General features: G+C 59.4%; 1 protein-coding gene across 2 annotated transcripts in view; it reads left to right on the forward strand.

Moving 5' to 3' along the window:
• Positions 1 to 21,293, forward strand: part of PLEKHM2 (pleckstrin homology and RUN domain containing M2) — a 35,872-nt gene extending 14,579 nt beyond the window's left edge. The window contains exons 2-20 of one of the 2 annotated variants that reach the window (XM_086715769.1): positions 5,813 to 5,919; positions 6,245 to 6,354; positions 6,900 to 6,999; positions 7,537 to 7,624; positions 8,446 to 8,632; positions 9,912 to 9,971; positions 13,107 to 13,335; positions 14,419 to 15,261; positions 15,525 to 15,594; positions 15,694 to 15,784; positions 16,106 to 16,170; positions 16,558 to 16,646; positions 17,256 to 17,388; positions 17,630 to 17,820; positions 18,269 to 18,334; positions 19,027 to 19,186; positions 19,549 to 19,728; positions 19,811 to 19,927; positions 20,249 to 21,293. In XM_086715769.1, the coding sequence (XP_086571895.1) occupies positions 5,813 to 5,919; positions 6,245 to 6,354; positions 6,900 to 6,999; positions 7,537 to 7,624; positions 8,446 to 8,632; positions 9,912 to 9,971; positions 13,107 to 13,335; positions 14,419 to 15,261; positions 15,525 to 15,594; positions 15,694 to 15,784; positions 16,106 to 16,170; positions 16,558 to 16,646; positions 17,256 to 17,388; positions 17,630 to 17,820; positions 18,269 to 18,334; positions 19,027 to 19,186; positions 19,549 to 19,728; positions 19,811 to 19,927; positions 20,249 to 20,383 (3,021 nt within the window). In that variant the 3' untranslated portion in view covers positions 20,384 to 21,293. The remainder of the gene's footprint in view (positions 1 to 5,812; positions 5,920 to 6,244; positions 6,355 to 6,899; positions 7,000 to 7,536; positions 7,625 to 8,445; positions 8,633 to 9,911; positions 9,972 to 13,106; positions 13,336 to 14,418; positions 15,262 to 15,524; positions 15,595 to 15,693; positions 15,785 to 16,105; positions 16,171 to 16,557; positions 16,647 to 17,255; positions 17,389 to 17,629; positions 17,821 to 18,268; positions 18,335 to 19,026; positions 19,187 to 19,548; positions 19,729 to 19,810; positions 19,928 to 20,248) is intronic. The other variant, XM_086715770.1, reaches the window with a different exon arrangement.
• The last annotated feature ends 162 nt before the right edge of the window (positions 21,294 to 21,455 follow it).

Below are 21,455 nucleotides of genomic sequence, written 5' to 3' on the forward strand. Positions count from 1 at the left end.
GTCACTTGCCCAAGGTCACACAGTGAGTGAGTAGCAGAACCCACATTCCAATCCCAGTTGTCTGCCCCTGGACATCCACCCCTCCCCTTCCTAGTGCACGTAATAAGCACGCTCAGTAAACGGTGGCTCTGAACAGAGCCGCATCAGTCCCAGCAGCAGGTGTATTGTATGGAACCGAAGAGTAGTTTGGAACACAGTTGGTGACTGTGCTTCCAGGCTGACTTGTGTTCCTTATCCTCATTCCCTAAATTCTGTTGCCCTAGCGCCCTCGTTTGTGTGATGTTTGCTCCCCTCCCACTCCCCAGCTTTCAGAGCCTGCTGATGTTACCGGCGTAGTGAGTGGCTACCGGCTGCGACCTCTCCACGGTGAAGGGAGAACACCTCCGCCGTTTACCTTCGCGTCGTGCTTTGCTGACCAACTCCCAAAGCATGAGGTCAAGCTGTGGGCACAGCTCCTAAAGTCCTCCCGTCACTGGTTCATAGACTCTCCCTTTCTTCCTGCTCCTCTCAGGAACCATGCTGGGCTGCAGCGTCGATTCGAGAACACCTTGTCCCCTGAGATCACGGGGCATCTTTATTAACCTGCTGTAAAAGATGCTGTGAAAAGAGCGGTTAAGGGACACCTGGGTGGCTCAGTCGGTTGAGTGTCCGACTTCGGCTCAGGTCACGATCTTGCGGTTCGTGAGTCCGAGCCCCACGTCGGGCTCGCGGCTATCAGCGCGGAGCCCTCTTTGGACCCTCCGTCTCCGTCTCTCTCTGCCCCTCCCCACCTTGTGCCCTCTCGCTCAAAAATAAATAAAACACTAAAAAGACAAGAACAAAAAGAGTGGTTAAAGGGTAGGCTTCGGAACCCCCTGCTGGTGAACCAGCGAAGGGAATGGTAGTTCTTGAGCGCAGAGCGCTTCATTGTGTCTCATTTGTACCTGCTGTTAGGTTTAGCTGAGCGGTTTGTTACGGGTTTAAGAATACGGTTTCATTGCTCTTAATAAGAGTGGCTCATGTTTACCGAGCGGTTGCTACTTACCAGGATCTGTGGATGGAAAGCCCTTTGCATGCTTTGTATCATTCAATCCTCCAAACTAGCACCGTCCGATGGAACTTTTGCAAGGAGGCAAATGTTCTGTACCTGCACTGTCAGAAACCCCTGACCGCTCGCACGGGCTATTGAGCGTGTGAAATGTGGCCAGTGTCACTGAAGAACTGAATTGTTACTTGTGTCTAATTTTAACTAATTCAATGTAGTCCCATGGAGCTAGCAGCTGCTATACTGAACAGCTCAGCTCTCTCCCATTTTACAGATGAGAAAAAGAGAGTTTAAAAAAAATTTTTTTAACGTTTATTTTTGAGAGAGAGAGCACGAGCGGGGGAGGAGCAGAGAGAGGGGGAGACCCAGAATCCGAGGGAGGCTCCAGGCTCCGGGCTGTCAGCATAGAGCCTGAGGCGGGGCTCGAACCCACGAGCGGTGAGATCATGACCTGAGCCGAAGTCGGACGCTTAACCCACTGAGCCACCCAGAGGAAAAAAATGAGAGTTTAGTCGGTTGAGCAGTTTGCCAAGCAGTTTGCCGCTCCATAGCAGCAGAGCCAAGCTTTGGACCCCTGCTTCCTGCCCAGAGCGCCCACCCTTCAGCGCCGCGTTACGCGCCCTTTCTGTTGTACTTCCTGTAGAAGTTGTTTCCCGGTTGGCAGAATGTTGCCTAACTCATAATATATGTGTATGTGTGTAACCCACTTGGCAGTAAATGTGCGAGACTTACCTAACCAAAGCTCTGACACTTACCAGAGGATGTAAGAGGAGACCTGCATGACTGGGGGAAAGTTCCACGGCCCCAGATGGCAAGACTTAGTGTCGCAAAGATACCGTCTCCCCCCCAAATAATCCCAAGATTCAGTATAATTCTACTCCAAGCCCCAAAGGTAGTTGAATTGAAATTTGAATCCAAACGAATGTGCCAGGATAGTCAAAACAGTTTCGGAAAAGAATAGTCGGGGGGTGGGGTGGATTTGTTCTGCCCATATCAAAATGACAAACAAAGTGAAAATAATTAAAAATCAGAGACTGGGGGCGCCTGAGTGGGTTAAGCGTCCGAGTCTGGATTTCGGCTCAGGTCGTGATCTCACAGTTTGTGAGTTCAAGCCCCGCTTTGGGCTCTGCACTGACAGTGCAGAGCCTGCTTGGGATTCTCTCTCTCCCTGGCTCTCTGTCCCTCCCTTACTCTCTTCCTCTCTCAAAATAAATAAACTGAAATCGGAGACTGGCCCAGGGGCAGGCAATGGCCCAGTTAAAATAATCTAGAAAGGTGGCATATGAAAACCCAAATCAGGATGGGACCACTAATAATGTGGAAAATGAATTTTCCATCCAGAAAGTAATGAGGCTCGATTCTTACCTCATGCCATGTATAAAGTAAAGGTTTAAGCCTTAAAAAAATAATAATGAAAAGAAAAGAAAAGAAAGAAGAAGAAGAAACCAAAACTATAGAAGGATAAAAATACTTTTGTGATACTAGACCGGGAAAAACGGGAGACCGTCAAGAAAAAGATTGACCGAGTTGGCTCGGAAAACACAAAAGTTTCTCAATAGGATAAAAAAAAAAACCCACCACAAGCAAAATTTAAAGGTCATTTGACCCTGGGCAAAAATAAGAATTCAAAGCAACACACAGGACTAAATCCTTCACCGGCAGAGAGCTGCGACAGACCAGCAGGAGAAAGAGAAGCAGACAAGATTGAGCAGCGGTTCAAATAGGCGGCTCACAGGAGAAGAAATAGGGACGGGGAACAGCTAATAAGGGTGGTCAGCTGCACTAGTGTGGGGAGAAATCCAGTTTAGAGCAAGCAGGTACCCGGGCGGCTGGCCGGCTCAGTCGGAGGAGTGCACGACTCTTGATCTCGGGCTTGTGAATTCCAGCCCCACGTTGGGCATAGAGATTGCTTAAAAAAAAAAAACTTCAAAAAAAAAAAAAAAAACCCAAAACAACAATTAGGTACTGTCTTTCAGCAGTTGGACTGGCAAGAATTAGACTAATTGTATCCAGGGTTAGCCCGCACGGTGAGAGCACACATCAGTCGAGCATTTTAAAAGGTCTGCAGTTCGGCTGTGAGCACACACCGCACAGAAATAGCCACACAGAGATCCACGGGTGCTCACATGCACGGATCCGGGGATCCACAGATGCACGTCACATGTGGCTTCAGAGAACGGGAGACAGCAGCCGTTTAGCTAACAGCATCCTCTTTCAGAATGCAGGGTGGCTCTGGAAAAACGCAGCCGCTCTGTATGGAATGGTGCGCAAATAGATGCTTCGTACATCGTTGAGAAAAAGCACGTTTCGGAACAATGAGTGTAGCATGACCCTCCTTCGCTCTCTTAATTTTTAAGTCTGTGTATGCAGGCGGCATGCTGGGAGGACACACGCGCAAGCTGTTGACAGTGGGGAACGGGGGCCCAGGTGGTCTTTACACTTTATACACACTCCGTGTTGCTGGAATTTTTAGGGTGAGCCAGTGTTGTTTTCGGAATAATTGTTTCAAAAGTCTCTTGACCTGAAAAGGGAGTCTGAGTTCCAGCTCTGGCTCCCTCCCTTAGCTAAAAATCACAGTGAGGGTCTTAACCTCCACTGGTTTCAACCACCTTCTCTTTAAAAATAAACAAAACAGGGACGCCTGGGGGGCTCAGTCGGTTAAGCATCCGACTTCAGCCCAGGTCATGATCTCACGGTTGGTGAGTTCGAGCCCCTTGTCAGGCTCTGTGCTGACATCTCGGAGCCTGGAGCCTGCTTCGGATTCTGTGTCTCCCTCTCTCTCTGCCCCAACCCCTCTCACGCTCTGTCTCTCTCTCTCAAAAATAAATAAAACATTAAAAATAAATAAAGAGATAAAAATAAACAAAAAATGATAAAGCTTTTCCACGTCTCTTGAGTGTTATGGTAGGTGTGGCTACTTTTCTTTTTTTAGTTTTTTTTTTTTTTTTAATGTTTATTTATTTTTGAGACGGAGGAGAGAGCACAAGGAAGGGAGGAGCAGAGAGAGAGGGAGACAGAATCTGAAGCAAGCTCCGGGCTCCGAGCTGTCAGCACAGAGCCTGACGCCGGGCTCGACCTTACGAACCATAAGATCATGACCTGAGCCGAAGTCGGATGCTCAACCGACTAAGCCACCCAGGCGCCCCAGTGTGGCTACTCTTATAATCAAGAAAATGAATAAACGTTCATTTTGCGTCCTCAGTAAGGGAGTTCACGAGATCTCGAAAGATCCTGCCAGCTCTAACATCTGTCAAAGACTCTCTGATCTCAGATTTGCTCGGGTGTTGAAAAAAAGAAAGAAAAAGGAAAGTCTGGAGTCCGGTATGGTTCCCTGTCCTGAAGTGAGCAAGGCAAGCCCCAGCCGTTGCTGGGAGGGAATTGGGCAGCTTGCACAAGCTCACCGCCCTTTTCCGTTCAGTTCTGGAAACCTTCCTCCCGGGACTGTGGTGCCTGTCTCTCAGGAGAGAGGGTGGCCCCACAGGACTGGGGTCTATCCCGGGCCAGCAGGGCCGCTGGACTCACCCTGGGCCACGGGAAAGAGAGGCTATTTTTGTTGTGGGTGCTGAATGGTTGGCCTCTCGCCAAGAGCGCGTGCTCCTTGGTGTGGTTGATGTCTCTTGCTGCTGCTGCTGCTGTCTCTACCACTGCGTCCAGAAAACACTTGAGAACACGTTTGTCCAGTGCCAAGGGCCCAAACCTGAGATGAGTGTTCTTTTTGTGTGTCTGCACCCCCACCCCCCGCCCCCCGGTCTGGCCATCAGGAGGGCAACAGCAGACCAGAGTATGGCTGGAAGAAAGTTGGTGGAAAGACCTGTCTCCTAGGGCTTTCCTTGCCTCCTCACGGTGGTTTCAGAGGATCCAGTTCAAGCATCGGGGCTTTCTTGGCGGAGAGAGCCTCCCTCCCCTCCGTTGGCCTTTGCTTTGCTTACTGCTGCGGTTCGTCTCCCCGCCTGCCCCCACCCGCCAGCCCGGAAACAGGTGTCCTTCTTGGAGCAGGGCTTGACATGATACCCCGACCCGTATCCAACCTAGTCTGTCTCCTCGGGCAAATCTGTGTCCCAGGTCAGCCTCCAGCAAGGAGGCCACCAGAGAAGGGCCACCGTGTCACACAACTCCGGGAGTGGGTGGCGTTTATATAGATAAGGCTGCACGTAGGGCCCCTGGAGTGGTGTGGCGCTGTGGCCCTGACTCGAAGCCTGGTACCACGTGAGACCTACACCCAGGCTGTGGACCCCTCCCAGCATCCAGCTGGCATTGTGCAAAGCACTAGCTGAGGACCTCTTGGGACTTGGCCCCGAGGATACAGCCTTTGCCCTCTGGATGCTGGGTAAGCAGCCGGTGCAGGCGGTTCGAGGTAGACTTGTCTCTTGGTCACCACGGATACATCACTGGACTTGTTTTTTTCTTTTGTTATTTTTTAAAAATATTTATCTTGAGAGAGAGAGAGAGAGAGAGAGTGAGCGTGAGTCAGGGAGGGGCAGAGAGAGACAGAATCAGCACAGAGCCCACTCAGGGCTCGAGCTCACAAACCCTGAGATCGTGACCTGACCCGAAATCAAGAGTCGGACGCTCAACCGACTGAGCCACCCAGGCGCCCCTCTTTTAAGATTTTATTTTTAAGTGGTCTGCAAACCCAACGTGGGGCTTGAACCCACAACCCCGAGATCACGCATTGCTCGCTCTACCCACCGAGCCAGCCAGGTGCCCTGGGACTGGTTCCCCTTGCCCTCTGCTACAGCCCCCCTCTTTATCTGTTTCTCACTCTGGGCCGCTCTGTTCACCTGTCAGTTGCAGAGCTACTTTGCCGCCTGCGAGGACGAGACGCCTGCCATCCGGAACCACGACAAGGTCCTGCAGCGCCTGTGCGAGCACTTGGACCACGCCCTGCTGTATGGGTGAGCTGGGGGTCCTTTCCGGAGAAGACCGACCGCGGGGCACCTGGGAGCCTCCAGAGAGAAGTCCTTCCCCTCCTCTGCCCTTTATTTCTTCCCTCTCTTGGCAGAAAGAGATTTGCCTCAGGCCACAGGCTGTCTGTAATTGCCCCCGTAAATCACCTCCTTGCGGGCGTGAATGGTTGTGGAAAGAATTAGCAGCAAATGAGACCCTGCGTGAAGGCGTGGTGGTTGCCCTGGGCCCCTGCTGGGAGCTGGGAGCCGGGACCCTGTTGCTTTCGGCCCCCAGCTCATTCGGGTCATGGCAGCTCCTGTCCTGTTTTCTCAGACTGCAAGACCTCTCATCTGGCTACTGGGTGCTCGTGGTGCATTTCACCCGGAGAGAGGCCATCAAACAGATCGAGGTGCTGCAGCACGTGGCCACCAACCTGGGGCGCAGTGAGTAGGCCCAGGGGGATGCTGGGAAGGGCCCACCGCCGTCCTCCCCGTGATGGGTGGCCCGGGGCGAAGGTGTGGCCTCAGGGTCAGCCCCGGGAGGCTGATTCCCCCCGTGGCGCCCAGTGGCAGAGGGGCGTTCCGCTGCTGGCGCCCTGCGTATGACAGTTAGTTGGGGCGTCACGGCCGGGGGGGAAGGACAGTGAGGTGCTGAGGACAACCGGACTCCTCTGGAGCCCCAGCCCGGAACGGGGAGCCTCGCTTCTCTCCCTGAGCTGGGGTTAGCCGCCGGGGCTGGTGCACAGTGCTCATACTTCTCAACCCGTCTGGACCGTGTGACCTGCGCTCTTTCTCAGGTCTCCCTGCCCCGCCGCCAGCGAGGGTCTGACCAGGAGCCGGCCCGTGTCAGGGGTTACGGCCCTACAACAAGACAGGAAGGAGGCTCTCTGAGTGCTGGGTGGCCTCAGCTACTCTTACTTTCCTTCCCGCCCGCCCTGGGCCGGAAGAACCAGACCTTCCTTCTGGTTACTCCTGCCGTGTGTTTGCAGGCAGGGCCTGGCTGTACCTGGCGCTCAACGAGAACTCTCTGGAGAGCTACCTGCGGCTGTTCCAGGAGAACCTGGGTCTGCTGCACAAATACTACGTCAAGTGAGTGTCCGGCACAGTCTGTCTCCCGTGGCCCCGGAGCTCCCCTTGAACCTTGTCCCAAAGACTCTTGTCACACGCAGACACCATGGCGTGCCACGTCAGAGGCCTAGCCTGGCATTGCATGCTGGGGCCACGTCAACGGTGGCCGAAGAGGCCTCAGCGCCTTGCCTGTGATGCCTTTGCCGGGAGTCTGGACAGGCGTCCCCCCCGGGGTCCTGTGTAGCAATGTGGTGCTCTGCCTCTGCCCGATCCTCCACCCCGGCCTCAGACCTTACTGGAATGCTTAACCACATAGAGCAGCTGCAGAGAGCTAGATGAGCCGTGTGCCGCAGGCCCCATAGCTGAAGACACTGGCAGGAAAGTGCTGTGTGGCTCTAAACCCAGTAGGAGAATATGCTGGAAAGGGGCGGGTGAAGGCTGCCCCAAGCTGGGTGCCCTCCAGGGATTGGGGACGTCACATGTCAAATTTCAACACAGCCGGCTTGCCCGGGAGATACGGCCAAGCTGGTAACCATCGTCCCTCCTCGTGTCTCACAGGAATGCCCTGGTCTGCAGCCACGATCACCTGACTCTCTTCCTGACCTTGGTGTCTGGGCTGGAGTTCATTCGATTCGACCTGGATCTGGTGAGACCCCTTGGCTCTTGCTGCCTGCGGGGGCAGCGGGGTGGGCAGGGTGGGCATACCGTTTTGCTTTTCTGGTTCCTCTCAGGGGACCCGTGGGGTGTGACTGAGCCTGAGCCACATGTTTGGTGTTCAGGGACGGGAGGGTTCAGGGTCAGAACAGTGGAACTGAGTAGGTGATTCTATCTTGGCTTATCTAAGCCAGAACGCCTCGTTCCGGTGACCCCTTCCTGCCTGTCTGTCCCCACATCGCCTGGAGTATTTAGTGCTAAAATACCCTCTGTCATGTTTCCAGTGTGTTTGAGAAAGACCAGGCACGTTCACCCCTGTGCCTCTTAGGATCCTAGAAGGGTCCTCGGCTCCTTGCTTCCCAGCCTCCCTCACGCTCACCCACTGGAGAAACGGGACGCTGGCCCAGGAGGGGCTGAGGAGGGCCCAAAGCGGCTCTGGACTTGGCTCATCAGCGGGCAGCTGCCCCGTCCCAGTCCAGTCACCCCGCCAGGCCCCCGCACCAGCAGCACAGGCTGCCTACTGAAAAGTAGGCGAAACTGGAGGAAACAGGAGCGACTCTCATGGTCGCAGAGGTCAAGGAGGGGTCGACAGGCAGAGTAGGGTTCTGGCATCTCCGTTGGCCTCGAGTCCATCGCTGTATGAGCCACAGCCATTCTCATCGCTCCTTTTAGCGGCTAATTTCTGAATTTAGAGCCTTAGGCCCACTGCTCTCCCAAAGGAAAACCAGCACAGGAGGCCTGGCGGGGGCAGGTCTGCGCATGGCCGCCCAAGGCCTCCCGCAGCCAAGCCTGCCCTCTGCACTCTCGTCTCAGGACGCCCCTTACTTGGACTTGGCCCCCTACATGCCTGACTACTACAAACCTCAGTACCTGCTGGACTTCGAAGACCGCCTCCCCAGCTCCGTGCAAGGTTCGGACAGCCTGTCCCTCAACTCCTTCAACTCCGTCACCTCCACCAACCTGGAGTGGGATGACAGCGCCATTGCCCCATCCAGCGAGGGTAAGCGCCCCCGGGCGGCCGGGAGCCACGCCTCTGCGGTGACACTGCTGGCGCCTGGCTGGCTGGCGTCTTTCCGGGCTCCTTGCGGTCCGGTCTGATGGGGGAGATTTGAAGTTCGACAGGGCCCACCATTTCCCAGATCTTCGTTTGCTCAGTGTCTCCGCGGCAGCTAAAACACTGACTGTGGGCACAAAAAGCCAGCGTGAGATCATGGGAATGTCAGACTCTTTTCCAGAAGGCCAGTGCCACACGCCTGGGGCGGTTTTCTACGTGAGGAGGGATTAGCTGCGTGACCCGGGAACTCTCCCTGCCATTGCAGGGGCGAGGGCCACCTGCCTGGGGAGGCCGCGCTGCCCTGGTTCTAGGCAGACAGAGGCGGAGCAACCCCTGGATGGAGACGAGAGAGCCAGACGGGTCCGAAGTTCAGGGAAACTTGACCCCCGTTTCTCAGGAGCCCCTCCCGCACTTGCTAGCATGTTAGGGCTGATGGCCCCCACTGCACCTGAGACTGGAAAAGACTGTCATCACGTCTGTAGGTTGCTTTGTTTTCTTGATCCAACAACTTACTGGAACAGCCCAGTTTCTTTCAAACCTCAGACCCCCTGTGTTCGTTTGCAAAACCGGCCGTTCCTCCAACCTTCGTCCCGTGTGGGAAACCAGAGCTCTTCCTTGGCTGCACCTGCCTCAGCTCCAGGGAAGGGGACCCCGAGCACAAGTTCAGCCCCTAGAACTGCATTAGCATTGAGGCCCTGGCCCTCTTCCCCCGTGTCTGCTCGTGCAATGAGCCGAGGGCCCATGAGGGCAATACTTTCAGACTTGTCAGCACGACTCCTTGTACAAGTGGAAGGCGGCGGCACAGTGTCCTTGGGTTGCGCTCACGGGCTGCCTCGGAGAAGCCAGGGGCCAGGCCCCGAGGGAGCAGCTGGGCCGTCCACGGCGGACGCGTCCCCTCGAGCCCACCTGCCACCCGCTGCTCGGTTCAGAGGGAAGAAAGGCAGGGGATAGAAAAGAAGGTTAGGTACGGGGGAGCCCACGTCCCAGAACCAGGTGCTGGGGTTGGAAAGGATTGTCCCCAGAGGTCTTTCTAGCTGCTCAGAGCTTCTGGGCCAGTGTCCGAGCTGAGAAGCCTAAGAGTTCCCCAAAGCTGTTCGATGAAAGGTAGAAAGTGTAGCTTTTTCCTCTCTGGTTTTCTCCCCGTGTCGCCCGCCCCGTTGCCCCCGCCCTCCCTGTCCTGCCACCGCCCGTTTCTAATCTTCGGTTTTGTCCCTCGTTTTTGTAGATTATGATTTTGGAGATGTGTTTCCAGCAGTGCCGTCTGTACCCAGCACAGACTGGGAAGGTGGGACAGAGTCCGCTGTCACCCTCTTTTCCCGTTTCGCTACGTTTCCATGCCAAGCTTGCTGCATGATTCGAAATCAGCTCATTATTTGTAATAATGTCAGTGATCATAATAAAGCCAAGTTTGCTCTTCTGATAGATGGAATTCTGCAGGAGGAGAACTTGACCTAGGCAAATCCCATCTCCTAGCGCAGGACTCCCGCCTTCACGCGGTGGCCGCATGGGGTCGCCAAGCGATCTCCCGTCCCGATTCCCTTGCCGGTCGAAGCGCCGGATGTGCACAGGGGACCGCCACCTCGCGGGGGTGCCAGTGGCCCGACCCAGCGAGCGGGGACTTGTTCTGGAAAGCGTGGGTTGAACCTGTGGACCGTAAGCTCTTTCAGGTCAGATGTGCTCCTGGGTCAGAAGCATCGAGCAGGAAAGGCAGAGGACTCGATTCCTCCAGTCCGTTCTTGACGGCCTCCTCTCTGGCATGGTTGAAAGAGACTGAGGACCGAATGAGCGAAACTGCCCACGCACTGCTGAAACTTCCCACAGGGAGATTCTCTCTGAGGTTTTAAGGCAGATTAAGAGAGAATCTGCCCGCTCTCCCACCTGTCCACTAAGCGGCAACGACACTTGGGTGTTCTCCTGCCCGTGACTCCGCTTTCTGGGCTTCCGAGAGTCCGTAGAGCTCCACCCCACGTTCTCACGATTACGAGAGGGTTAATGCTTCCTCTAGATCTGAGGCCATAGCTACCCCCGCTCCCTCCTTGTTAAAGAACCACTCACCCCGTGGGCCCCTTCCGCCAGGGGCTGGCCCGGGCGGGGGTGTTGACTGCTCATCCTGGGCAGGAGACAGAGATGTGCGTCTCTCTCCGCTGCTCCAGAGCCGGCCCCTTTGCTATTAGTGCCGTGATCTCTGAGTAACGCATGACGGATGATCTTTTCCCAAGTAACGTGAGCATGAAATAGCTTAGTTTGAGGGAAATAAGATACGGCATGAGGGAAAATTAATTAGGTCATCTGGCTGTGAGTGTAGCACCGAAGAGTGCCACGGGGTAGTTAGTTAAGATCAGCCCGAAATCCAGAATTCCATCGTAACATCATTTACCCTCTCAACCTCTCTTCTTGCAGTGCACATGCTGGGCATTGGTTTTGTTTTTTTTTTTTTTCTCTCTCCCTCTGATTCTAACCACTAACCCCCTCCCGACCCAGCTCCTTGCTGCCTGTTGCAGTCACTTGACAAGCAGGGCCTGACCTTCCTCCGCAGCCCTTGAGAGCTCCCTGTGGCCTGAGAGCTAACAGCCCCGGTGGCACTGCTTGCTCGGGCGGGGCCGGGCTGGGCTCCGGGGGCCGGGTGACCTTAACCCACCCCCCACCCCACCCCGTGACCTCCTGAGTTCCCGAGGCTCCTCTGGCAGCTCACCTGGGAAGCTTTGCCTGCTTCCACCCGGAGGGGAGCAGGATTCGGGGGCGGCTCCAAACTCTGGGCCCTGGAGTGGGGGTTGGGGCGGCCTTCCATGGTCCTCAGCTCACTTCCAGAACTGGTGGGCCCCCCCAGCGTCCAGCCTTGACACCCAGCACGTCCCGTGGCCTGCTCACTCGCCCCTCAGCTGCTCCCACAGACAGCCGCAGGTCTCTGGGGGCTGGAGCAAGAATGTCTGGCCTTGCGGCATCCTTCTTTGAGACCAAAGGGCGAGGTTTGCTGCACCTGAGAACGAAGGCTCTGGGGTCCCGGGACATGAGCAGCACATCTCGTGTGTTGCTAGTGTTTCTCTGGCAGGGCTGGCGATTGCTTTCGGCCCCGCTTTTGTCCTCCCATGAAGAGACGCTGTACTTTTTAACAAACTGGCTGATGTGCTGCATCAGCAGACAGCTGCCCAGCGGTTTCCAAGACCCACTAGGCAGCCGACAGCAGGTCGGGCCCTTCCGGATGAGGCTGAGGACGGGAAGCGTGTTTACTGTGTCTCCTCTGGGCAGATAATGGCCAACGAGACGTGTGTAAGCTGGCAAATGGGGCGTGAACGTCCCCTGTCCCGTGCCATTAGCTGTCACCCAGCCTCTTCCGCCAGTAGGGCCTCAGTCCTCTGCTGGGGCAGCTCCCATCTGCCACCAGATAAGTGCCCCGCGTGCTTTAGGCACGCCCGTTCCAGTACCTGGGGCGGATGGTTGGGGGCAGGGGGAGCCGTTAAACCAGCCCCTCTCTGGAGAGTCAGCCCCCCTCCCCTCCCCGCCTTCTCCCCAGGGTGGAGCCAAGGGTCAGGGTGACCCACCCAGAAAGGACCAGTAGGCAAGCTGAGTGAAACTGAGTTCCCAGCTCTCACCTTCAAGGGGCGCCTGGTCCTGCCCCCCCCTTCCCCTCACCCCCCTCCCCAGGAGTGAGCGGATAGGATGTCAGGGAGAGAAGCGGCCGCCGAAGAGCCCATGAGGCAGCTGTTGGGGGGCAGCCACTCGGCACACCTTTCTTCTCCCCTTGGCATCTCCTCGTTGCCCTGATCTGGCCTCTCGTCCTGCCTCCTGTGCTCTGGGTCCGTCTTCTGCCCTTCCCCCACGCTCCTCACTCTCTGGGCTCCCTGTCCTGCCCTCAGCCCCTGCCCCCAGCCCCTGCCCCCACTCTGCACCCCTCATTTTCTCTGATTCCCAGTCTCTCCCTCTATTCTCTCTGCCATTGTTGCGTTTTATCTGCCTCTGGGGTGGGCACCCTTCAGAGGACTTTGGGTATCTCAGCCCTGCCGGTGGCGTTTGGTGCTGAAGGGGCTCCCCAGTGCCCCTCTGGCACTCTCCGTCGGAAGGCTCTGAGGTTAACCTGAGAGGTCTGTGGCTCATTTCCTCTTGAGGCATCGAGGTCACTGTCCTAAGGGGCTTCAGCCTGGAGGCTGTTTAACCTCGGGGCTCTTAACTCGCACTGGGCCAGATTGCTACGAGCTCTTGAGGGTTCCCAGTGCAGGTGGTGGTGGTGTCCCTCCAAGTCGCTCTTCAAGCCCAGGTCCCAGGTCCTGTTGCTCTGGGGCTTCAAATCTTAAAGCAGGGCCACCCCGGTCGGATTTCCCTGGGAGGAACTCACCCGCCTCCCTCATGGGATAAGGCATGCCTTGGGGGCCCGGGGGCCCCAGATGCTGTCTGACGGGCTGTCTCCTGTTTCCCGTTCTCCCAGATGGAGACCTCACAGACACTGTCAGCGGGCCCCGCTCTACCGCCTCGGACCCGACCAGCAGCAAGGCCTCCACCAAGAGTCCCACCCAGCGCCACAACCCTTTCAGCGAGGACCAGGCAGAGACCGTGTCCTCCTCCGACACCACCCCTGTGCACACCACGTCCCAGGAGAAGGGGGAATCCCGCACTCTTGACCTGCCAGACGCCTGCACGGAGCTGGAGGTCATCAGGTCGGTGGGGAGGGGCCCCAAGAGCAGTTGGATGAGTATATCCTGACGTCCACCCTGTGCACTCCTAGTGTCACGTTGTCCGTGCAGACTGGGACCACACTCACCCCCTGGGGGGGCACATGGGCGTCTGCCTGGAGACTGAGTGTTTCTCCCGCAGTTCTGTGAGCAACAAGAAACAGAGGGCCCGAGCCCGGAAGACAGTGTGGCACAGGCCATGACCGGGGCCACGCCTGGGTGGGGGGCATTTGTCAGGTTCATCCAGGGCCACAAAGTCCCTTCAGACTGGAATTCTTCCCCAGGGGGTCCTTGGGTGTCGCTGTACAGTTTCTGAGGTCTGTACCGATTGTAGTTCAGCATGGCTCCTTGAAAGAAAAGGGTCTCCATCAATAGCCAGGGGCCTACCTAGAAGGGAGGAAGTGCTGACGGATTGGGCTCCCGACTGCCCCTGGCTCCCACCCTGAGGCTCTCAGCCCTGGGTGAGAAGATGTGCGTGTCCTACCCCCGGGGCTTGCTGGCCTTGCTCCCCAGTGACTGGAGTCAGGGGTCCGCCTCTGCAGGGTGGTTCGAGTCCTGACTGGCTTCATGGGTTCAGACCTGGGGTCGCCTTGCCACACCCGTCCCAGCCAATTTGCAACCAAGGGGTTTGAGCCCAAAAGACTTTAAGTCCACTTTTGGTTGAATTATCCACAGTGACACCTAATGGGAAGTGAGGTCCGTCCAGGGTCCGCCGGCCACATCCTAAGGGGAGGGCTGAAGGGAGGCGCCATCGCTCCGACCGACCGTGGCCTGTTTTGTCCCCCCAGAACACAGCTAGCTCATTGGTGTCATCGGCTAGAATCCGTGGGACCTGCTCAGGGGTTCCTCTGGTCCCTGTCTCTGCCAACAGCAGGGCGTCCCTCAGGGCCTGAGCTGCTCTGTGCCCCTGGCCTAGGGCCTCCCAGCCAGCGCTGCCCAGGACCATGGAAGCTTGGCTGTGCCCTCAGAGGTCACACGCCCAGAATCACCTCTTTTGACCCAGCCCACCTAATTCCCCAGTTCAGTGGCGCCCAGATGGTAAATCTCTCCCCATCGCTACTGTCCCAGGGTCACCAAGAAGAAGAAAACCGGCAAGAAGAAGAAGACCAGATCGGATGAGGAAGCTAGTCCGCTTCACCCCTCCTCCAGCCAGGACAGCTGTGCCAGGCGGGGCAATGGTGACAGCCTCGTCAGCAGCCCAGGCCTTGGGCGGGCCTCACCGGACGCTACCTTCACTTCCCCCCAGGGGGAGGGAGAGGGGCCCAGCGGCACAGCCGAGAGCAGCGAGCTCCCGGAGCCCGGCCAGATGGGTCTGCTCATCCCCGAAATGAAGGACACCTCCATGGAGCGCTTGGGGCAGCCCCTGAGTAAGGTCATTGACCAGCTCAACGGGCAGCTGGACCCCAGCGCCTGGCGCTCCCACGTCCAGTCCCCAGACCAGTCCTTTCGGACCGGCTCTCCCGGGGATGCCCCGGAGAAGCCGCCATTTTGCGACTTTAGTGAGGGGCTTCCAGCCCCAATGGACTTCTACCGCTTTACCGTCGAGAGTCCAAGCGCTCTTACATCAAGTGGCAGCAACCATGACCCTGCAGGGCCTGGCCAACCGCTGCATGTTCCTGGTGGCCCTGCGACTGCTGGCCAAGAAGAGGGAGGAGGAAGAAGAGAGGGACAGGCACCTGGGCCCCTAGAGGACACCCTGGGGGAGGCCCGGGAGCCAGAGACCCGGGGACTGGAGACACAGTTGCCCCCTGCGGGTGACGGACCTGTGCCCGAAGCAGAGCCCGGGACCCACGAGGCTCTCTGCCAGCTCAAGCGAGACCAGCCCAGCCCGTGTCTGAGCAGCGCTGAGGACTCGGGGGTGGATGAGGGGCAGGGGAGCCCTTCTGAGATGACCCACTCGGCAGAGTTCAGGTGAGCAAGGCTCTCGGTGCGGCTGCCGTGAGACGCCCCCGGCCTGCAAAGCAGGAGACAGTGGGCGTCGTCCTCCCAATGAACCAAGCAGAACCCCCGGAGGAACTAGCCTGGGCTGGGGGCTGCGACGGGGCGCACGTCTCCCCTCCCTCGCTCTGGCTCTTGGTCAGGAGCAGAGCCGCGACAACGGTGCCGCCGCGTGCCTGTGTCCCCTCCCACCCCCCTCCTGGCCTTCACCCTCCCCACGCTTGTCCCTCTCACAGGGTAGACAACAATCACTTACTCCTGCTGATGATCCACGTGTTTCGAGAAAACGAAGAGCAGCTCTTCAAAGTAAGTCCCAGGAGCTCAGGGGCCAGGGGCAAAAGCGCGCTGGCCCGGGCCGGGGGCGGGAGCCGGGGTGCCTGACCGTCCCCTGTCTCGGCCCCTCAGATGATCCGGATGAGCACCGGGCACATGGAGGGTACCCTGCAGCTGCTGTACGTGCTGCTCACAGACTGCTATGTCTACCTGCTCCGGAAAGGTGCCCGCCGCCCCCGGGCTAGGCCAGGGCAGCTGCTGAGAGCGGGTCGAGGACGACACTGACCACCCTCCCTCCCTCTGTGCCCCCCGCCCCTGGCTCTCGGCTGCCTGGCGTGTGGTGGCAAAAACACTCCACTCCGCCCCAAGACGAGCCCGGGGGCCTGCCCGCCACGAGGACCCCGTGTCACTGTCCTACTCTGTCATCTCAGGTCGCAGGACAAGGACGGGTCCTCGCTGAGAGAGGGGCCAGTCTTAGAAAAGGGGGCAGGGGGAGGGAAAAGAGGCCACTGAGAGTTACAGGCATTGGGGTCTCCTCTCTCAGGGGCCGCGGAGAAGCCATACCTGGTGGAAGAGGCCGTTTCTTACAATGAACTTGACTATGTGTCGGTGAGTGCGGGATCTGCAGTTGGCATAGGCCAACTGCATAGGACGGGGCTCCTCTGGCTACCCGCCTCGGGAGCTCAGAGCGAGGCACGTCCCTGCCTCGACCCCTCCGCCCCCAGGGCTGGGCGTCAGCTCCTCTCCCGGGGGCTTCACCACATGATGCTGGGGATGAGAACCGAGTCTGAGGACGCCTCTTTGTCCACCGTATTTCTGACCATCCCTCCCCTCCCTGACTCACGCCCTGGGTCCCAGGCCTCTGGGGCTTTACCTTGTGGCGATGCCAGGGTCTGCCTCCTCCCTCCCCAGCCGGCCCTCTGTCTGGCCGTGGCTGCCTCTTCCGCCAGGCAGCAGCCAAGCCCCTTGTGCATGTGAAGGTATCGTTTCTGGCAGGTGGGCCTCGACCAGCAGACGGTGAAGCTGGTGTGCACCAACCGCAGGAAGCAGTTTCTGCTGGACACGGCTGACGTGGCCCTGGCTGAGTGAGTGACGCTCCCCCCCCCCCCAACCCCGGCCAATCCCCCACCTCCCCGTTCCTGTAGGACTGGAGGTCCTGGCCTGGTCTCCCCACCCTTGGGGCAGGAGGGGGAGAAGTGGGACACAAACCAGTGCGGAGCAGATGTGTTCCCTCCGGCCCCTGCAGGAAAAGGTACACACACTGACTGGCTCCGTATTCAGTTCAGGTGACCTCAGACCCTGCGTGGCCTGCGGAGAGGAAGGGGGCTGGTTGAGTCACCCGCCAGGAAGGACACCCGAGCCCCACTGCTGGCCCTTGTGCTTTCGTACCGAAAGTACACATGATAAGATCGGATAGTGACGGGCACCCGGGTCCCACCCGTTCTGCGGCATCCCCTCACCTGGTCCTGCCTCACCGTCAGACCCCAGGCACCTTGGCCACGGGGAACGGTTAGGCCTCTTGCAGGTCACAGCTGATGGCAACCGACCATCATCGCCCCACCTGCTGCCCTGAGCTCTGCTTCCGGCCGGGTCCCTCCCCAGAGTTCCTGGGACCCCTCCAGGCCAGGATCCCGTCCAGTTGAAGGGTGGAGGTCCCCCAGGCCTCTGACAGCAAACCCCACTCCCTTGTATAGGTTCTTCTTGGCTTCTTTGAAGTCCGCCATGATCAAAGGCTGCCGGGAGCCACCTTACCCCAGCATCCTGACTGATGCCACCATGGAGAAGCTGGCACTGGCCAAATTCGTGGCCCAGGAATCTAAGTGTGAGGTAGAGCCGGGAGTGCAGGGGAGGTATTGTTAGGTGTTAGGGGCCAGGCGACGCAAAAGGACGTCTTTAGGACCTCTCCATCACCCACCTGGGAGGGGCTCTCCTACCCTCGGGTCCTGTCCCCCACCCCACTTGGGGCACGGCCTTGCCTTCTCAGCGGCCATTCCTGGTGCTGGGCTGCTGGTGAGCCCGACCCAGACCTCACCGCTCTGTCTGCTGCCCCCTCCCCCCCCCGCCCCAGGCCACCGCTGTCACCGTGCGCTTCTACGGGCTTGTGCACTGGGAGGACCCCCTGGATGAGTCCCTGGGTCCAGTGCCCTGCCACTGCTCACCCCCTGAGGGCGCCATCACCAAAGAAGGCATGCTGCATTACAAGGCAGGCACCTCCTACTTGGGCAAAGAGCACTGGAAGACTTGCTTCGTGGTCCTCAGGTGGGGGCTCCCACAGCTCTGGCCCCGGGCTCGACCTGGGGCTTGTTGGGCCCTCAGCGGGGGTCTCCCTTGGACCGGCCCCCCGGGAGAGAAGCCCACGGGGGCATCTTTCCACCCCCACAAGGGTTTTGGAGCAGACCCCTTCCGGGCTGCGAGAGCTTCTGTGTAAAGCGGCCGTCTCTGGGGCCCGAGGATCCTGGGGCGCATCAGGTGGGGGTCCGGGCAGGGCTGCTGCCAAGGTTTTCGCCATCCCCAGGTCTGCTGAGGGGACAGCACGCCCTCCCGAGCCTCTGCAGTTCTCTCTTCACCTTCCCTTCCACAGAGGGCAGGCCCCTTGGCCTCTGGGGCTTAAGGCCCCAGTTGCAGGCCCCCCCCCCCGGGATCTGGGCCCCACCTGGCCTTTGGTTCTTGGGACGGGCCTCACCCCTGCCATGTTGTGCCCCTGCAGCAATGGGATCCTCTACCAGTATCCCGACCGCACAGATGTCACCCCTCTGCTCTCTGTGAACATGGGGTGAGTGTCCTAGCGATGGGGGGCTGGGCAGGCGTGAGGCCTGGCGGTGCTGCCCGCAGGTGGCGGCTCTGGCTGAGCCTGGGACCCGGGGCTCCTGTTCTCCCTGGCTCGAGCTGACACCCCACCCCCTCGTGTCAATCAGTTCGGCCTGCCCCCACTCAGCCCCACCCCATCCGGCAGCCCTGACCACTGCCCTGGGGTCTGCTGAGCCCTGAGGCTGTAGGACCCCAAGCAAGGGGAGGCTGGGCATCGTCCTGTCAGGGGAGCAAGAGGAACTCCCTGCCAGGAGGGTCTGTCCGGGCAGGGGAGGCGGTCCCTCTCCTGGGAAGCTCCTGACCTGATGGAAGATGGACACACAGGTGCTTGGAGAAAACCTGGGGCCCACAGAGGCGACGGGAATGAATGTGCCCTGATGCCAAGAGGGCCAGAGCTAAGAGCGGATTCTCACCCCTTGCCTGGCCAGGTTGAGATATCTAGAAGGATCTTGGCAACTCTGGCAGTTCCCCTTGCAGAAGTTGTCACTCGGAAAGGGCCGGGCCCGCCTGGCAGCTTTAAGTCTCTCCTGAGAGCCGAAGGGGTCCATAGCACCTTCCGGTGGCCTCCAGCCCCCGGGACCGCGGGTGCAGGCGCACCCGTGTCCGACACCACCCCTGCCTCCTTGCTCCCCTTTCACCCCTCCTCCTCTGGCCCAGGGGGGAGCAGTGCGGTGGCTGTCGGAGAGCCAACACCACGGATCGGCCCCACGCCTTCCAGGTCATCCTCGCCGACCGGCCCTGCCTGGAGCTGAGCGCGGACAGCGAGGCCGAGATGGCCGGCTGGATGCAGCAGCTCTGCCAGGCCGTGTCCAAAGGGGTGAGCGCCTCCGGCCTGCGCCGCTCGTCTGGCCTCCCGACCCCGTCCAGCCCCCTCCGGTGTCCCTTCCCCAGACCCACACGCACTCACAGAGAGCACTCACAGAGAGGCCCATGAGGACGAAGACGGGGACCTCCAGGGGACAGCCCAGGAGCGGGTCCTCGTGCTCAGGGCCGCCTGTGGGCCGGACACTCCCACTGTCACCCCTGTCCCCACCTCCACTTCCGACTTGGGTGGAGCCCGCCTGACCTCTGGCGCAGGGGGAGCCCAAGGGCTGGCTGGGCCCCTGGAGGGGGCAGGTCTGGTGCCACCGACCCCCGGAGAGCTCCAGCTTGCCTCTCCCCTCTGCCGATGCCCTTCAGGTCATCCCCCAGGGGGTGACCCCCAGCCCCTGCATCCCCTGCTGCCTGGTGATTACCGATGACCGCCTCTTCACCTGCCACGAGGACTGCCAGACCAGCTTCTTCCGCTCCCTGGGCACAGCCAGGCTGGCCGACATCAGTGCCGTCTCCACGGAACCCGGCAAGGAGTACTGTGTCCTGGTGAGCTGGGCCCGGGGGCAGTGGAGGCAGGCCCTGCGGAAGGAGGGCCGCTTCTGCTCACCTGGGGACCCGCCCTCCCCAGGAGTTTTCCCAGGACAGCCAGCAGGCTCTGCCCCCCTGGGTCATCTACTTGAGCTGCACATCTGAACTGGACCGATTCCTGTCTGCGCTGAGCTCCGGGTGGAAAACCATCTACCAGGTACCGAGCCACCCGGGGCCCCGAGGAGTGGAGCCGCTGCCCCGGGGAGAGGAGTCCTTCCTGTGTGGCACAGAGGCAGGAGGCAGGGGTCCGGGGACGGCGCTGTACCAGCAGCTCTGGGACAGCCCGGAACATTTAGGACCAAAAGGGCAAGACTCCGCCCTCCAGCGCATCTGAGGCCACAGCCAGACGCAGAACCTGGGACACACTGCCCCTTCTTGGTCCCGTGGTGCCGAGGGTCTCCAGGGCTCCCGTGGAGCCCCGGGAGAGCAGGGTCCTGGGCCGAAGCCCTCACAGACCCCCCTCTCTGCCCCCGCACAGGTGGACCTCCCCCACAAGGCCACCCAGGAAGCCTCCAGCAAGAAGTTCGAGGATGCCCTGAGCCTCATCCACAGCGCCTGGCAGCGGAGCGACAGCCTGTGCCGGGGCAGAGCCTCCCGGGACCCCTGGTGCTGAGGCGGAGCTGGCCGGCCCCCCCCACCCCCACCCCCCCGCGGGCCAAGAAAGGCGAGCGGAGCAGCACACGCAGTGGCCCGCTGGGGCATCATGCCGCTTGGGGCCTGGCTTCCACCCCTGTTCCACAGCCCACTCCCACCCTGGGGGACAGAACCACCGACCGGGGCCTGAGACGGGGTCTCTCCCCTCCCAGGGATCCAGAATGGGTGCTCCGCACACCCCTGGGCATCCTGCCTGGCCAGTGGTGCCCGGAGAGTGCTGCTGGGGCGGAGGGTCTGAGCCCTATGGGCTCTGTGTACGTGGCACATCCGGATGTATCTGCGTCTCTTCAGGACGGCAGTGAGAATAGTATCAGCTTTGAGGGGAGCGGAAGGACCGAGAAGGCAGCAGTCCCCTCTTCCTCTCCCGAGTGAGAGGTCTGGGCAGAAACCCGGCCATCCTTGTTCATTTTTGAACGTTCAGCCGGCTGTGCAGGGAGGCCGGGCACTAAGGTCTCGGTGCATGTTTCCTCCTCGCTATCTCTGGCCCCCGGCACACTGCTGCCTGCCTCGCCAGGGCCCACAGCCGGGGGCAGGGGCAGGGGCCGGGCCGGCCCTCCCTGGCTGCCCAGCGGCCCCGCATGTCCACGGCCCCCTGCCCCTGTCTCTTCCCAAACCGCAGCAGCCGGAGGACCCGGGAGGACCCGGGAGGACCCAGGAGGACCCAGGAGGCAGGCAGGGAGCAAAGGGGAGGGAGGAGGGCTCAGAGAGGAATGGAGCCCACCAGCCTGGCATCCCCGTGGGTGCCTCCTGACCATCCCCTGCTTGGCTGGATCCGGGCCCTTCTGGAGAGTTTTATCAAGGGCCCGCCGGGGGAAGGGGTCAGATGGTCTGGGTTTTGTTTGTTGTTTCTTTTCTTTTTTTTTTTTTTTTTTTTTAAATAAAATAGACACGTTATATTGCCAAGACTTGTCACCGGCCCTTTATGACCAGGATGGAGGAGGGGCATCTCCAGCCCCCCTCTGAAGCCCCTTGGCCATTCATTCTTCATTCATTCCATAATTCTCTGCCATCAGCTGCTCTGTGCTGACACC

This window comes from Puma concolor, chromosome C1, assembly GCF_028749965.1.
Source record: "Puma concolor isolate L17-30 chromosome C1, mPumCon1.1.hap2, whole genome shotgun sequence".
Classification (NCBI taxonomy): domain Eukaryota; kingdom Metazoa; phylum Chordata; class Mammalia; order Carnivora; family Felidae; genus Puma; species Puma concolor.